This window comes from Labrus mixtus, chromosome 14 (genome assembly GCF_963584025.1).
Source record: "Labrus mixtus chromosome 14, fLabMix1.1, whole genome shotgun sequence".
NCBI lineage: Eukaryota > Metazoa > Chordata > Actinopteri > Labriformes > Labridae > Labrus > Labrus mixtus.
The window spans coordinates 22,913,840-22,931,660 of record NC_083625.1 but is presented as its reverse complement, the minus strand read 5'-3'; the positions used below and the strand labels follow the sequence as shown (position 1 = coordinate 22,931,660).

Genomic DNA, 17,821 nt, shown 5'->3' with positions numbered 1-17,821 from the left:
AGAGCAGGTCATTTTCTCCATAGCTTAAATTTAAACCTCCATAAAAAACATCCATTTAAAAAGTTGATACACAAATATGATTTTGAAGGTAAATGTGTGAATCTCTGAAATAATGTTTGTGATAGACATTCAATCTACAATAATCAAAGGATTTTAAATTTAGAAAAGAACAATTTTAGTCAAATATGAACACATTAAAAATAAATTTCAGGGTCCTGGAGTTTTATGGGTTTTATTTCAATTAAGATATTAAATGCAACATGAATGCTGTCGCTGCCTGAGTGATCCTAGTGTCAAAATGCTTTGAAACAGTTTAATTATGAGTAAAAGCTTTGTATTCATGAACTTTAACATCTTCTGTGTCAAATCCTAGAATAAAAAAAGCATGGATGTTGGTGAATGGTCACTACCGCACAGCATCAACCCGAACAACTTCCCTGCCAAACTGTGGCGTTTGGTGAACAACCCTGAAAACAGTGCCATCTGGTGGGACAGCCACGGCGAGGGCATCCTCATAGACAAAGGTCTCTTTGAGAAACAGATCCTGTCTCCCAGCACCATCCCCTCAGACAACGCCGACGCCTTCAAAACCACCAACTTCTCAAGCTTTGTCCGTCAGCTCAACCTGTATGGCTTCAGGAAAACCGACACATCCAATAAAGACCACAAGTCCTCGCCCGGGGAGAGTGCAAAGGCTCAGCATTTTTACAACCCCATCTTCAAGCGTGACCATCCTGAACTCGTCTCGAGTCTGAGAAGGTTAACTGCAGACAACAAGGCCAAGATAGAGGCCGGTCAGGACGTCAGCTGTCGGCCCCCCAGTAAATTTACAAGATTCAGTCGGGGTGATGATGCTGGAGAGAAAAATGTGATAAGAGGCAAGTTTTACTGAATACTCTGAGGAAGATTGTGAAAATGATTAGATAGTCACAGCAGTAGAATATTTCTACTTCCACAATCCAGTACGTTTAATTTAACTGTTTGTGTCTGAAATAACTCCCTCGTTCCCTTCTCTCTACCCATTATAAGGAGTTCTCTGTAGCTGACTATGTAGTGCACTCATTCTATTTTCACACCAAACTAAATTACAGTATTTGTGCTTACACACTCTGGTCTCATGCCTGTCACCATCATCGTTAGGAAACACTAACGTTACTCTGTTTAGAATCTTCCTCTCCTCTATTTCTGCCTCTGAAGACGGTACACGGGTACGCCTCCGCAACATTCAGATTGAAAGTGAATTGCACAAGGGTGTAAATCTCGCAGCTTGAAACGTCTGTTCACGCCGTCGCTCCTCTCTTCCGTCTGAGAGCAGTCGAGTCAAACGCCACTTTCTGCCTCTAAAAATCTTAGAACAGCAATGCATGATGGTATATATTGCTTGGATACTGACCACTGGTTGTTCACTACTTCTCACAATGTATTGAATAGCCACAGTTCAGTAGGCAGTACATACTTTTCAGTAGACTGAACTCTCGTGGTCATTCAGTATGCATTTTTTGGGTCCACCTCAGTAGACTGAACATTTCAGCATGGATACTAACTTCCGGGTTTTAAGCAGTATGGATCGGATGCATCCTTTCAGGAAATGAATTGTATTTTAACACCCACAATGAACGTCACTTCACGTGCGCCTCCAAATCAAAACAAGCACAACGAGCATGGATTAATTGAATCAATTTTTAATCTAGAGTTAAAGTCCCTACTGAAATCGCTACTTTTAATTAACAACAGAAAATATAACAAAAGTCTGCATTATTATAAAACCTTTTTTTTATTTTTAAAGATTTATTTTTTGGGCTTTTTGTGCCTTTACTGTAGAGATAGGATAGTGGATAGAGTCAGAAATCAGAGAAAGAAGTCATTTAAGGATACCTTTCCGATAGAAAAGGACATCTGTCATTAAAAGTAACACATGAACACCAAGATTCCTTCCAGTGTTTGTGTCGGCGTGTCGGCCTGTTTGCGTGTCCCCCCCAGCGCTGTAAACCTAGGGGAAACACTGAACAGTATACAGCATGGATAGTAGGTACTGTCTACTGCCTACTGAAAGATTGAGTAGCACCCTAGGTTATGGTCTTGCTCACTCAGACAGCATTACAAAGCGGTGTATTCTCTATGTAGTGAGTCGTGTGTGATTGCAGCCTCACTGCCTCTGTATCAATCACTGTCTAACAGGTTATTAATAAGCTCTCCTTTTGTCTGTCTGTGCAGAAAAGTCTTCACTGCACAGCCCCACCCATCAGGAGTTAACGCATCCTTACCATCCACAACCAGCCCAGCCTGGGACAGCTCACAATGGAACTCCAGTCCCACCAAGATACCTGATAAGGGGTCATGGTGCAGCTCTTTCTCCTTCTGTATTCACTGCAGACAAAGGGATACAGGTTTCTGTAAGTCACCACTATGCAGGTGTAGCCCCGAGCTCCAGTGCTATGCACGTTCAGCAGGGTTTACTGGCCCGTGTCAACCATCAAAGTGTACAATATCAGCCTGGCTACTATTCCCCAGGTGAGCATTACATCAGGTAGCCTGTTGGACCAGTTATAGATCCAACTTGTTGCATCACTGTACTGAAATATAACATGAGTTAGAAGCACCTGTTTTCTTTTGTCCTTTTTAAAGTCTGCCAGTGTTACGGCTTGAACCTCAGAGCATCACAGATGGCCTGTAGTGGGCTTCAGACAGGGTCATTCCCTCCCTACAATTATTTTCAGGTGGGTGACTGATTGCTCCTGAATGATGACTCTTCTTGTGGATAATATGTCTTAACGTATGGGTTTGTTGATTCACTGCTCTTAGGCCAGCTACCCTGTCAATATGTTCTGTACTGGGGACAACAACCAGGAACCACAGAGCAAGGACAGCCAGGAGACGAAAAAGTACGACATTAATTTGGACACAATTTTCCAGATAGCAGATGAGGTGATGAAACCTCTGCCCAATCGATGCCTCGTTAAAGTTAAGACCCCAGAGAAGTCGGTCCCTGTGATTGCACCGCCTCCTGGCACCTTTAACACCAGCGCCATGAAAGCTCTGCCTGTTGAACCCATCATAATGTCCGTCTCAGGCAACCCTAGTCTGGTCAAATTCAAACCGCAGGAGGGATCTGTGGTTTCAATACCTGAGCAGCTGCCTGAAGATGTCAAATCTGAGGTAACTACTACTACTACTTTACATTTTAGAGTTTCACATGTAAAGAGGTGGGTCAAGTGCAAAGGAAGGAAGGGTGTGTGTGTGTGTGTGTGTGTGTGTGTGTGTGTGTGTGTGTGTGTGTGTGTGTGTGTGTGTGTGTGGGTTCTCTCTACTGGGTGGATGCTGTGCTTAAAGCCAGAGCTCCAGGTGACTGAATGAAAGCTTAAGGTGTAACACTAGTGGAAAGTTGACAAAGTCATCTCCTGTCACCGCACAATGCCTTTTGTCTTGGCCAAAAAGTTGCACTTGAACACACCGCAAAGACTACAGTGTGAGGGGAAATAACTCTCCATGCCAGCAGGCGGCGGTAGTCTGTTGTTATGATACGAGAAGACCATTTTCACACCGCTGTCGCTCACCACTCGTTATAGGTAGCCTACATATCGAGAATAATGTCTGATAAAAAGTTGAAAATGGCGCTGGCGTTGTCAGTCCTTGGTCTTTTAGTGGAAAAAGAAAAGAAGAGACGGAGGAGACAAATAAGGAGAAACCGCACTATTGGATGAAAGCATGGATACTACAGCAGCATGCTCAAGGGGACCTGTGTCGAGAGCTTGAGTTAACATATAACCCCTGAACAGCCAATCAGAGAGATTCATCTCACCAACCGCACCGATGCTGACTGACGCTGATCCCACATGTTGAATCGGCCGACGGGTAGCAACAGAGCGGGACACACCGCAAAAACCAGGTTGACGATCGCTCACCGTTGGTCCAACTAGGACCGACAGCCGACGATCTCCTTGGTGTGTCTGGGCCTCAACAGTTTCCCCACCGTGTCAGCCTGTCAGAGTTCATCCTGATTGTATTAGACAAAGCCTAACCAGTTTGTTTATTATTTTGTGGTCAGACACAGCTCATTAACATATTTAAAGCTACAGACACAGAAACAGCCTGTTCTGAGCAGGGCTGAAATAGAGGGGTTTATAGACATGATCAAATACAGGATCAGAGTGTATTTAGAACAAGAAACTTCACGCACATGTTTTGAGGAGCTCTGAGACTTATTTACACTGAGTTGAAGAAGAGGAGGATATGTGACCTTTAAGAATTTGTTGGCGATTTGGGAACTAAGGAAAGCCTGTTTCTGTCATTTTGAAAATGGAAAACTTTTTATATCTCTTGCTTAATGCAGGATTTCAGCTGTGCAACAGTTTAGGATCACAGATGTTTTATTACGTCTCAATACAGGACTACAGGATGAGCAGTTACCAGGATCAATCCCAGAGACTCTTTTATTATGGAGCCATGCTGTCATCATGTGATGGGGTTTAGCATTAGTGATGTGTCGGTCACAAACAAGCAGGCTCTGTTATGAGAAGGATGGGAGCTGGTTCCTGTTAGAGAGCTGTTTTCCTGTGTTTCCCCTCTTTATGTTGTTATTTAATTCATGACAGAATAAAGAGACGATCTTTTCTCCACACCGCTAGGCCACAGGAACACCTAGAGCTCGGTGGTATAACATTACACATGTAAATTATAGTGAAAAAAAACAGTGTTATTCTAGGGACTATACAGTTTAGTATCATTACAATGACTAATTGCACTAAAACACATACAGCTCAAATAAAACCAATTGCAGAGGCGTTTGGAAGTCCAAAGAGACGACTCTGATTACTGAGAGGAGCCAAGTGATCCGGATCACTAGGAAGAGCCGGACTTCCCGTCACTTATCTGGCTTTGTCCTGCTGAAGTAAACAAAGCCCTCCCTGAAGAAGTTGTTTAATTGGCAGCTCCAACCCCAGAATATATGGGTCAGCATTAATGGAGCCTTCACTAATGTGCAGGGTACGAGAGCTGTGTTCAAAAAATCGATATGGCAATATATCGTCATGTGCTCCTTGTAAATACAAGTATCCATGCAGATGTTACAGAATGGATACGGCTGCAGAGCTGTGCTGACAGTTTGGAAAGACGATTGACCTGTGGTGCAGTTCACATTAACACCACAGCCACAGCTCTGGGATTATAATATTTAAATGTATTTCTAGACTCTCTGAGGACCTGAATTGAGGTGTTTTAATTTGTAGGATCCTTAATACGCCTCTGCTGTTATTCCAACGGTAAAGAACAGCTGTTGTAGTGAATTCTGTGTAGGACGTGGTCATTATCCAAAATCAAAATCACGTTATGTATCATATCATGGCCTCTGTATCGTGATATGTATTGTATCGTGGGATTGTGGGAAATACCCAGCCCTACAGGGTACCTATTAGTGCTGTCAAAATGGCTAAAAGGTCTTTTGAATTTTCATTCTTAAAATAACACATTAGTTCGAACCGTTCAAATTTCACAAGAGGGCAAACCAACAAAACCATGCAAGTTCTTATAGGTAAGGGTATATTTATTTCAATTTTTTTACTAACACATACAAAATAAACCAAACTAAAAACTAAACTGCATCGCAGCATAAAACCTTAATGAAATACCACCGACCTCCCTCGCACGCGCTCTCTCTCCTCTCTCTCTGCTCCGTGCTTAGTGTTCAAACTGAGAGTGTGAAGTCATCACATCCTGTTTTTATTTCTAAATAAAAAACCTTTTAGGAAAAAGGGGTTGTAGAAACTAGGGCTGGGAATCTTTGTGTATCTCACGATTCGATTTGATTTTGATTCTTGGGGTCACTATTTGATTCAGAATCTATTTTTGATTCAAAATGATAACGGATTAATTGATCCATGGATTCAAAGTTTTATTTTATTTCTGAATGGGTACACATCAGGATCTACTCCAGTCATCTGTGAGGCTGGCTGAATTTCTTGCTGCTCCATTTCGCATTCTGCTGAATTAAAGAGCTAGCCTTAGCACTTAGCAGGGAGTGACTAATTAGTCTAAAATCGATTTTTGGAAGTTATGAATCAATTTAAAATCTCAGAAGATAAGAATCTTGATTTTTACAAAAAAACTATTTTTCCCCACCTCTAATAGAAACTGTTTCCCATGATGTAGATCTTTATATTTTATTTGGTCAGTTCTAGAGGATGTGTAGCTGTTAGAGGTCCTGTACATTATGAGCCGTGTTTTCTTCTTTGCCCCGACAAGCTCACCCATGTCGACACAACAGAAAACAACGTTATACTTGTGGAGGATAGCGACGCGGCCAGAGACACCCAGCAGGCTGAAAGCAGCAGCTGTACTACAGTTTTATAGGTAAGACTTTACACTGAACATTCAGCACATTCACAACAGAACTAGTAGAAAGGAAAAGCATGTTCACCAATCCTCACTGGAACACCATCACTGATAGATGAATGTATTTCTCGTTTTAGATCTCAGCTTGTTTTTTTGATTGGCATGTGAGAGGGAGGCGTCCTTCAGCCCAGGACGTGATCTAAACGTCTCACTTTAACTCTCCACTTCAAGGATTTGTACTTTTGAAGCAGTTTAAGTGTTCCATTTTTAATCTTATTTTGAAAATACTTTGTACATTTTGGTGCGATTTATGTAAAGTGCTTCTCCTTATTATTAGTGAAATACCATCAGTCATATCTCTTTTAGAATAAGAGTTATCTGTAGCAGCACATTTTAATAAATTTTAAAGCAATGGTTTGAATCCTCATTTTTAACATTATTATCCAAACATTTTTGATCAAAGGTGTGTGTGATGTTTTTAAAGTCTTTTAAAGTATATTTAAACGGGAGGTGCATCTAAAGAAAAGAAAAGGCCTGCATAAACTCAGTCTCTCTTCTTTTTAACATGCACGTCTGACTTTTAGCAAGTTTTAAATGACACTACACTGAACATATTAGTGGGAATGTGTAATTATTGTTTGTATTAGTATTTATTATAACCAGCTGGTGGTTTTACTTTCCACCTTTGTACTTTTAACACCTTACTTTGGTGCTGCATTTATTTACAACCTGTAACTTCCTGTTTTTAAAGGCACGTGTGTATACGTATTTTACAATTAAAATAAATATATTTTCTTTAGCGCAGCTTGACAGATTGTTCATGTGTGTTTCATATTTTAAGTTTTCACCCAGGTGAACCTGAGCTCATTCTGGTCCTGTTGGATTTTCTCCACTAGAGGGAGCCACTCACTTGTTTTTGAAGAGCATCGCTGGTCTGCGGCTGCTCCGCCCTCAGCGGCGATGTGGCCTTCAAGTGCAGTTCGTAAATTCCCATTATATTTTTTATTAACCGATTTTAAATTCTTTAATATATATTTTAACTTCTTCTGGGAAAGCGATGCCTGACATAAATCAGTATTATTAATAGTTACGTATTAAAACAGAATAATACATTAATAATAATTATTACTGAAATCAACAGTGGCGTTGCTACATTTGTTTGTCCACTTTGACTTGTAAAAATAAGTCGTGTGATATGAATCCATCCATTCCCTCTCTTACAGTAAGAGACGTTCATGTTCCTGTGCATCACTTGCATTAACTTTCTCTCTCCGAGGGCGCGTGAACGCAGCAGGACAGTGAGCAGGTAGAGACTGTCAATGAGATCCCAGGGGAGCGAGAGATAGTCCGGGAGGTAGACTTTGGTGACGGCGTCTGTCAACTTTATCAACTTTACATGGAGACCACGAGAAGTTTGGACCGCGTACTTTTCCTACAGTCGCGCGACTCTTTGAGCTTCAGTGATTTTGATAAAGGATTCTTTTTTAACTTCGGCGTCCTCGGTCAGAAGGATCGTGTCTGATTTCTCATAGTGCTACCTACGGAGGCACTGAACCCAGTGAGTGTGTGTGTGTCTGTGTGGGACTGTCTGTGTGAGAGTGTGTGTGCTTTTAACAGTCCGCGGCGTCAGATGAAGACCGGCAGCAGAATAAGCTGTTTCAGAAGCCGTTTGATTACAAAGTTGTAAGTGGATTACGACAACCGTCCGTTCCTTTAGTTAATAATTAGATAAAACTCAATTTAACTACTTCTTCAAGGTATTTTTTCGCAACTCCTTCAGTTGTAAAATTATTACCCAACTCGTTGGCACCACATTATCTACCAGCATGCCTTATAACCTTCCGGCGGCAACCTGCATCCCAGCCTTTGAAGTCCGAGCCTTGGCCTGTCTGCGTGTTTTTGTGTGGATTTATCCAGAAAATGTGGCGCCCGCGGGATGTACGTCCATCTGAAGGTGTTTATCAACTCGTGCTTGGTCGCACAATGTGATTTCCATGTACAGTGACCGGTGCACACTGTAATGTTTGGTTCGGATGTACGGATAAAGATTGATACTGTGTTTCCAGGAGCTGCCAGTCTCAAAAGAGGATACAACAGTTCCACTCCACAAATGAGGACTTTAGTTGTGTTGTCGTATGAAGACCAGGCTGCCTGAAACCAATGCGCACTTCTTCAGGCTCTAACACAACACAACGTGTCTTCACGGTGCATTTGAGTGTACAATGATTCGCCACCCACATTAATGACACTGGATAAAAGTTAGTTCACGCTTATTTTATCCCGGAAGACTCAGTTTAGTGTAAGGAAGCGCTCCTTTGCTCCATGTGGGCTCTGAGTGTGTGCATTTCTATACCGTGTCCAGTTTGAATATTAACTCTGCTGCTGAATGGAAATTTTAGGACATTCACGCATGAGTTATGATGGCAAACCTCCAGCTTTAAAACTTTGGATGCTATCTGTTTTGCAGTAGTCGTCGAGGCTGAAGGAAGAAGTGGGACTCCTATTTAAATATTTCTCCGTTCTGTCTCTCCGCGGTGCTTGCCTGCTTTGAAGTCCACCATGTGCGGCCGGGCACCGCCGCTACAGCCGAGGCCATGACCGTCCCCCAGCGGCGCCTGGCCGGGCTCTGGCCGTGGCTGCTCATGGCGGCCCTGCAGGTGGTGCTGGGCCAGCCGGGCCTGGAGTCCGAACGTCCGGCCCTGCGAGCGGTCATCAAGGTGGCACTGCTGAATCAAGAGCCGGCGGGGAAGCCTATCACTCTGGAGGGGGTGTTCGTGGGAGGAAGCGCCGGCTTCGCAGAGGGAAAACTAATGCAGGTAATGAAGTTGTCATAAAAAGGTTATGTGCACTGTATGACCATGCTGTCACTCATAATGTAGACCTACCCCGCAAAACATGTAGGCCTACTAATAAGAGGGATTCTCCCAGGGGTATCCTGGACAGAGTTACAAGGGTGCAAGAGGGCACCTGTTTGCTTTTTGCTGCTGTGGCCTCTACAGTTTCTTCAGGCTCCACCTGAAAGCTATTAGGACGTGAATGTCTTGATCAAAGACTTTATGAATCAATGTGATCTTAAACACATGTAGTGTGTCTGCAGGACAGCCTAACCCCTTGGCAGCCGTTGTGCCCTGTTACAATGGAGAGATGAATTAGGGACTAAGATCTTAAAATACTAGTGCTGAAGTTTTCTTTGGGACGCCCCACAACAAATCCACTGGACTGATCTCTACTAATAACACATAAATATTCACTGCCTTGAACTTTTCCATTGTTTGTCGGGCGGTAACAACAAGTAAAAATGTATTTTATTAGTGCTGTATGCAAATGACTGACACGAAATAGTCCGGAAATTAAAATTATGAGCAAATACATATATGTTAAGCTTTGTGCACTTTGCTGTGGGACCCCCTGTTAACATCAGGTGCAGGTTAACTTGTGCATTTCTTTATATTTGACTGTGTTGATGTTAAGAAGAACTCAAAGGTGGATTCAAATTCCAGGGAATAACACTGCAAAATGTGGAGAACTCCAAGGCTGTTATAAAAGTCATCACAGGGCCTATAAATCTGATACGGTCATTTGATTTGTAGTTTAATGAGAATATGCCGTCCTGGCTCTCAGGGCATCTGTGCCTCTGTACATTGTGACTGTTTTGCACTCGGAAACCCTGTACACCATTAAAAACTGTATTAACTTACATACTGTTCACAGCAGCCAGCATGTGGTGACAGATCATCTACATGGCGCTGACTTTCAGGTTTTATTGAACGTAGTTTGTTTTCAGTCTATTTTTACTTATCCCTGAAAAACATGGGTTTGGCTGTGGTTGCCAGTCTTATAGGTGTATCCTTTGAAGGTGTCAGCTTTGTTTTGCAGTAACTATTTATGGCATCAAATGTTCTTCCAACATTTTAATATCAAGGCGTGGTTGAAGAGAGTTATACAACACAGCGAATCGTGTTTGGACCCATTCTAACCCTTAATTGAAGCAAAAATGTGTTTTTGCACAATATAGAGTGAGAAGCATGCCGCCGCCACCCAGCACATGTAAAGTATGCGCTCTATTCAGCGTGCATATTTAGGATTCAGGAGTGGATTAGGGTTCCTGGGCCTTAAAGCTGCGGCTCTGTCAATTTATTTACCGTCTCCAAAGAAACGGGACGACAGATATGAGGCACTGTAGGATCTTGTCTCTTCTCACTCAGCGGGCGTGGGAGGTTTTGTGAATGGCGAGCCAGATGCTGCAGTTTGCCATAATTGATAAGGATTTACGTGGCTTCTCAGCAGAGAAAGCCCCGTATTAAGTGCCCTGAAAAGCCATCGCTATTTTCCTCTTCTCTTATACTCTATTTGGCTTTAATGTATGTGTAGTGGACGTGACAGCATGTTATGGATGTGCATCACAAGTGAAGCTAAGATCAAAGACACCTCAAGCTTTCTGGGATTTCCAGCTTTTGGTCGTTTTTTTCCCTCCATAAAACTGAAGGCTATTTAGTCGTGTTCCACTGGCTCCAGTACAAAGCAGCAGAGAGCTTTAAGAACATACATACTTATTAGGGTGCACATGGGTGGTAGCAGAAGTGATATCTGTCCTGCTTTCCCTAAAGGTGTAAAGAAAGGTGCACACAGTCAGACTAACATTTTATCTGCCCTCCTCAGAAAAGTGTTTTTTTTTAGTCTGTCCAGTTGGTTTTGTCCACTCTTCTGTATTCTTGTTCCCCTTAGGCTAACCTGTGATTGTGGTTCTGTCCACGGCTTGGAAGGTATACTTTTGTGCGAGTCTCTCTTCCCCAGCCGTTTCCCACAGTGCACAGAGGTGGTGTTATGCTGCAGGATGCTCTTTGTTAAGGCTTAGGCCTGTTCCAACAGGTCCTCACTGCTTCTGCAGGCTGCTTTATGGTCCCGCTTTATGTTCATGGCTTCTCCAAGATTCAAGATATTTATTGTCGCCCTGAATGTGGAGAAATAAAATAAAGATAGTGACTAAGTGGAGAAAAACAAGTACATAAGAAATAAATTCTGAAATATACATGGCTGTGATTGCACTTGTGCATTGGGTGTTTTATTTATTTAAAAGTGATGGCTTGGTGAGAGAAGCTGCTCCTCAGTCTGCTGCTGTGTGCTTTGAGGGACATGTACCCCCCCCCCCCCTGCAGTGAGAACAGGCTGTTGTTCGGATGTGTGGAGTCCTTGATGATCCTCAGGGACTTTTTGAGGCACCGCTGGGCGTACAGCTTCTGCAGAGCTTGCAGTTCAAACCCAGTTATGTGTCGGGCCGTGTGCACCACCATCTCCAGCCCCTTATGGTCCATGCTGGTGCTGCTGTGATTCCAGTCAGGAGTCTCTCTATGGTCCCCCAGTAGACGTCCCTGAGGATCTGGGGCCTTAGGCCCTCTGTTGGGCTTTTTTGACAACCAGGGCGATGTCGTTAGCCCATGTCAGCTCCTTGTGAATGTTAACCCCCAGATATTTAAATGTGTCCACTACCTCCACCCCTGTCTCATTGATGGTGACGGGGGAGTGAGTGCCCCCCCCCCCTCCTCCTGTAATCTACAATGACCTCCTCGGTCTTGGGGACTGTTCCAGGGTGGTCACCTCCTCTCTGTAGCCGTCTTAACGACACGGGAGATCAGACGGCTGTGTCAGCAAACTTCACAATGGTGTTTGAAGCCTGTGTCGCCATGCAGTCATGAGTTTAGAGGGAATGCAGGAGGGGGCTGAGGACGTCACTGATGAAGAAAGATTGTTGGCCACTTTAAACATTCTCACTGACCTCCTTAAATACACCTGGAAGCAATCTGGATAACTCTGCAGCTCCTTATCCAGGTGAAACTCTTCTCGCATTGCTTTCAGGAGTGGACAGACACGTTTTGTTTTTCAATTTAGTGAAAGAATCAGTGTGCAACGTTTTTTTTTCTTCTTCGGATTACAGGTACAAAAAACGCATCCAGAAAAAACGCACTCAGTGTGCAAAGGCCTTTACTTTGAAAACCTTGCATGTTGTTGCTGCGTCCTGTTTGTATGCGAAGCCAGCACAGAGTTCCAATACAATTATTTGTAAGAAATGTATTATTTATGAATTTTATTTATTTATTTATGCTCAAAATGCAAAGCCAGGTTCACTACAGCTTTGTGTAGCCTTACACATAATACCAACAACAAGAACCCTATAAATTATGATTTTGAAAAAAAAAAAGGTATTGGTATCAGTATTGGATCTGAACTGAAAGAAGTGGATCGGTGCATCTCTAATATTTACTATTGGCTCATTATAACAGCTTCTTACTTTTCTGTTAAATAGTCAGTGTTAAGTTAACAAATCCACGTGTACAATTTTACCAACCCTGACACAGAAAAGAAACATGTCTTTAGATCATTAAAATAATATTATAAATGTTCAACTAATATGTGAAACTAATGACTACTTGTTTGACGTCAGGGGAAGTCCTACTTTTGGCAGTCTCTGTTTTTTTTTTTTTTAATGTGGACCGATAATCTCATTTCTCAAATGATCCCATCCGGTTTTGATTGTTTGCCGACACACGTCAGTAACAAACAGAGAGCTGTGCACGGGGACAGAAGATGTTCCCTGTTGTGCTCTGTGTTTTCAAGTCATAAGACTCAGTACGTGACCTGGTAAGCTTTGGTACGTATCTCTGTGATCCATGAAACTGTGATCTGGCTGGAAGCGCGCCCTGTCCTCTGAATGGATACGTTCATTGGAACACTGGCTGGGGTCTGGCCAGCACTATTTGGACAAATACAAGTGCTGAGGAATTCTGACTCTCCCCCCTTTCCAAAATGAAGCTTACATTGTGCTCAGAGGAGAAGTACAAAGGCTTCTGGGATAGCTTTGAACTCGAGGGGATTGTCAACTGTTCTCTGCTAAGAGAAGAAGTTAGGGTTTATCCTCCGTCTGGAATCGGGCCCTAGTGAAGCACATCATAAAAGCTCCTCTCTTGACTTTCTTTTCTTATTTTGAAATGTTGAATCGACCTTTGAGAGATCCTTTAAATACATCGGCTATAATTAAGGCGGACCAGGCAATTGCCTGAACATCAGTTAACTCTGCACCACTTCACATTCTTTGGTCTCCTTTCTCAGTGTCCCACAAGGTACTGAAAGCCTCCCTGTCTCTCTCTCTCTCTCTGAGCCCTCCGCTGTCAGAGGACACTATCTGCAAATTCCCTTGCCTGGCCCTCTGCGCGGGCCGTTTGAGAGTGAGGGATGGCAGGGCGGAGGGGGCGCTAAGGGAGAACATCAAAGAGCGTCCAGTTCCGAACGTGAGCTGGGATGATTAAAAAACAGGGATTGTTTACTCTGCACTTCCCATATGGGCCCCCTCCTCCCCCTCCCTGTAGATTTCCTGTCCATACTTCCTATCTCCCTGGATGAGATAACAGCCTGGCCTCAGCTCCTTGGGGCTCCTCGCTGCTTTACTCTGTGGAGCTGCTGCTGTGCTTAGTTCTACTTTTGTATATGTGGCATAACATTCAATCATATCACAGAATATATGTTGTTGTTTTTCAGAGGGTCCTAGAGTGTGTGCAGGGTCCTGAGGCTGACATCAAACTAGACGATTTAAAAAAAGTGAACAGATTTTAAAAACATGCATGGGAGACATGACATGAGGACAGTCTGAACGGAATAAGATTCTAATCCTCTATACACACACATACCAGACGTTTCGACCAGACTGCGAGACCACACACCTGCTGTTGGTGGTTACGAGTCTGTGGACACGAGATTTCAGAAACTTGTGTGATCGAACAAAGTAAATTCCTCTTTTTTTTTTTCAATATTCCTCTTGGCTCGGGGCTCAGTTTGTTTGCTGCCATGTTTCTGAGCTGTTAAAGAACACCACATCTGCTTGGGGATGCTCATTGCTCTGCTAGCTCTTATTGGCTATTTCAGCCTGACTTGGAATCTTAATTATCAAACATGTTTGAGATGTGATATATGTTGATGACGTTTTGTATTGAAAGGAATATCTTTACAGTATTACCAGAACTTAAAGTATTGATGATATTCTGGTTTGTTGTTAAAATATGTTAAAAAGTTTTCATAATGCAACAAAGGCTTTAAATTCAATTTCAACTGGCTGAAGGATTTATGGATAAGAAGGTTTTTTTGGGGGGGGGTGGGGGGGCTTTTAATGCCTTTATTGTAGAGATAGGACAGTGGATAGAGTCAGAAATCAGGGGGAGAGATAGAAAGTGGGGAATGACATGTGGGAAAAGGAGCCACTGGTCGGATTTGAACCTGGGCTGGTTGCTTGAAGGAGATGGTCTCTGTACATGGGCCGCGTGCTCTGACCGCTACGCTACATAATCAAACTTTCTGCGTCGCTCTCACTTAAATATTCCCATGCATAAAAACCTGAAATCATTCAGCTTCATACTTTGTAGTTTTCTAATGAGTTTGTGATCAGGTAGAAACCCACACGTTTGGGAAAACTCCCCAATTTCTTGTTTTCATGTTTTCCTTTAATCCAGTCAAAGTGAGAACAGCAGTAACATGGCTTTCCTTCAGCGACACTGGCACAGACTTCAAACTTTAAAGCCAGAATATAAACGTAAGAATCAATGCTCAGTGCTGTTGATGGAGAGATTATTCACATTCTTTATGTGGCCAAGCTCTCACAGATCTGCTGTCAGGACGTGTTTGTCTTCTACATTTCCATATGGCCATCAGCTCAGCTCAGCTCAGCCTGCTATTGCTTTTCTGTCATCTCCTTCCTCTCTGTGATCTGAGACTACAGTTCCGTGCTGCCTCTGGCTCTTGCCACGAACGGACCCCCCTCGTGTGACCAACGTTTCAGACGAGCTCTGGACTAATGGTTTCTCCTGCGCAGGGATGCAGCCCCGAGCAGGGGTTAGCACTGTGTTGTCCGGTCGCCTCCACTAGAGATGCTGTTGAGATGTTTCTCAGGGCACTGAGAAGAAGGGAGAGGCAGGTAGAGGAAACATGGCAAATCTCTTAATCCTGCCGGCCCCCTTCTTTTTAAGTCATTAGACCAGGTCTGGAATTCTTGAACGTTATACAACACATTCTTTTCTACTTTTCATTGCTCTCCTCATGCACATAACAAGAGAAGGACTCTGTAGCTTCTGTATTCACTCTGCCACGATCACTGCCTGTACTCGTACATCTGCGTAAACTAAATTCTGCACCCATGTGCAGCTTATACGCCGAGTATAGTCGCACACAATGCAATATGGTAAAGGCATTTCCACTGGAGTTATCCTTGAACCGGCACTCGGACAGATTGATCTGGAGAGGACGGAAGAGGAAACATGAGAGCTGAAACAAACAGGGTTAGAAACCTCTGTTTAAAGTGAGGGCTTGTCTTTTACAACACTTGGTTTGTGTTTTTAACCTCACACACTTCAGTGAACTCTGATGGAGTGCTGCAGCACACTCAAGTAAACATACAGATTAAAATGTTAATGATGCAGGCCTTTTCTCACTCTCCTTTTTGAGCCCTTTTATTGTCACTCCCCCCACTGAGAAACCTTGGGGGCCGCTGAAGGAGCAGCAAATGTACGAAGCTCTTTTAAGTTCTGCCATTATGTGCCATGCATCCATGACAATAGAGAGGAGTGAGTCACTGCCAGCTCTGAAAGAACATATGCACGCCCTCACTTCTACACACAAGCACACACATACGTGCCTTTCCCTTTGAAGCCACCGCACCTGACACAGGGCCAGGCAGGGCAAAGGGTGCGTTCAGGGTCAGTGCAATTCAATTATGTAAAAATGTCCAGGGTTAAATAGTGGAGAATATCTTTGCATGTTGGCATTCTCAATGAGATGAGTGTCTGGGGTGACCTTTCTGAATGTATCCTGACAGTGCAGGTCAAGTGAAGCACCTGTCCTAAAGCTTCCAGTTGAAACCAATCCGCCGGGAGTACACTGGAAAGCCTGCTGATCCACGGGGACTGTGCAGGCCAAGCTATCCCTTCCCCGGGGATCAAGGCCACATTTATGGAGATTTACAGAGAAGCATGTTGCGACAGATGACAATTGCACCATGTGGCAGGAGAATGCTTTTGCTACTGACGGGAGGTTGACTGTCTTTGTATTCCCCACTAGGTGAAGGCTTACTTACATTTTCACCATGTATTGCCAACATTTTATAAAATCATCATTTTTTTAATCACTGTATCACACTTACTATACTTGAAGGTGAGAGTTCACAGAATATGGGCCCTTTACCAAATGATGTATGCCAGATGCAGAATGCCATTGAAGGTTACATAGTTCATTGAGGATTTTCAAAAATGAAAATCTAGATTTTGTCTTTAACTTACTCAACCTCTCCCCTTTGGGCTCCCACACTTCACATCCTTAGCCCTCATTAACTCCCCACAGAGTGGCCCCCAGGTATGTGTGTATTCATTGATGGTTTGGTAAAGATATCTTCACACTAAAATCCTGGTGTAGTGTAGATCTTATGCCTGTCACATCCTCTCTTTGAAGCTTGAGTTTGTTGTACAGTTTGTTTAATGATTGAGCTTCTGTAATCACTAGGGGCCTCTTTTAGCCCCGCTGTCTTATCAGTAGACGGCTAATATTCTTTTAATTCCAGCCAAACTAAAGTGTTGACTTTACTGAAGTCGCTCGATGATACTTCAGCCTCCAGCCTGTTGCATCAGGAGCAACCGCTAACATCAAAGGCTCCCAAGCTCCTCTCCTGTTTTTTTCTTCATATTTCTGTTTGTCTTGCTCCTTTTTTTTTTCCCACCGCGCTGCTTCAAATTCCTCCTCCTCCTCCTCTTCCTCCTCCTCACCTCCTCTCTTCCAACCAGCCCTCTCTTGTTTCTTGACAGCTCTTTAAAACGCTTGTAATTCATTGCCTGTGCTTTGCTTTCAAGGACAAATATGGCTACGTGAACTCAAAAAGCAGGAAGCGCTTAGTTTGCTGAGAGCTTGGAGGAAAAGAGTCATCACCATACCACAGATAAATGCTCTCCGACACACTCCCTCCCTCTCTTCGGCTCCCTGCGGCTCCTTCACTCACTTTTCTTCCCCTCTCCATGGCTTTGTGCTCACCGCTTTGGCAAACACAGCAATCACCTCCCAGCAATGAAATTTCATACCAAGTTATTTGATTCATGTATGAGAAGCTGAAAGTATTTTTTACTCGATGTGACGGACTGGCACGTTTGCGTCAGCCCTGCAGAGTGCAATTGTTAAAAAGCAAAATATTCAGAGAGCATGGTCGAGTCTTCTGAGAGGAAGCACATTTTCTACTTTTCTGCTTGAACGCTTGGCTCAACGATCCGCAAGAAGAGGAGCTTTCACCTGTGCGACGGTCTGGCTCTTGTGTGTGTGTGTGTGTGTGTGTGTGTGTGTGTGTGTGTGTGTGTGTGTGTGTGTGTGTGTGTGTGTGTGCAAGCATGACTGAGCCATTGTGAGTGTGTTCACAGCTTGTGTGTGTGTGTGTGTGTGTGTGTGTGTGTGTGTGTGTGTGTGTGCGTGCGGAGGAGGC

The 17,821-nt window shown here is 43.5% G+C and overlaps 2 protein-coding genes across 4 annotated transcripts in view; both read left to right on the top strand.

Moving 5' to 3' along the window:
• The first annotated feature begins 385 nt into the window (after positions 1 to 385).
• On the top strand, positions 386 to 3,998 carry hsf5 (heat shock transcription factor family member 5). Its single transcript, XM_061056319.1, has 5 exons — positions 386 to 821; positions 2,215 to 2,511; positions 2,626 to 2,717; positions 2,803 to 3,156; positions 3,918 to 3,998. Exons 1-5 carry the CDS (start codon positions 386 to 388, stop codon positions 3,996 to 3,998), a joined length of 1,260 nt encoding a protein of 419 aa, XP_060912302.1.
• A 3,630-nt stretch (positions 3,999 to 7,628) lies between these two features.
• Positions 7,629 to 17,821, top strand: part of LOC132988657 (E3 ubiquitin-protein ligase RNF43) — an 83,587-nt gene continuing 73,394 nt past the window's right edge. Inside the window, exons 1-2 of one of the 3 annotated variants that reach the window (XM_061056215.1) lie at positions 7,629 to 7,885; positions 8,881 to 9,143. In XM_061056215.1, the coding sequence (XP_060912198.1) occupies positions 8,922 to 9,143 (222 nt within the window). In that variant the 5' untranslated portion in view covers positions 7,629 to 7,885; positions 8,881 to 8,921. Of the gene's footprint in view, positions 9,144 to 17,821 lie in introns of all 3 variants that reach the window. The other 2 variants (XM_061056214.1, XM_061056216.1) reach the window with 2 other exon arrangements.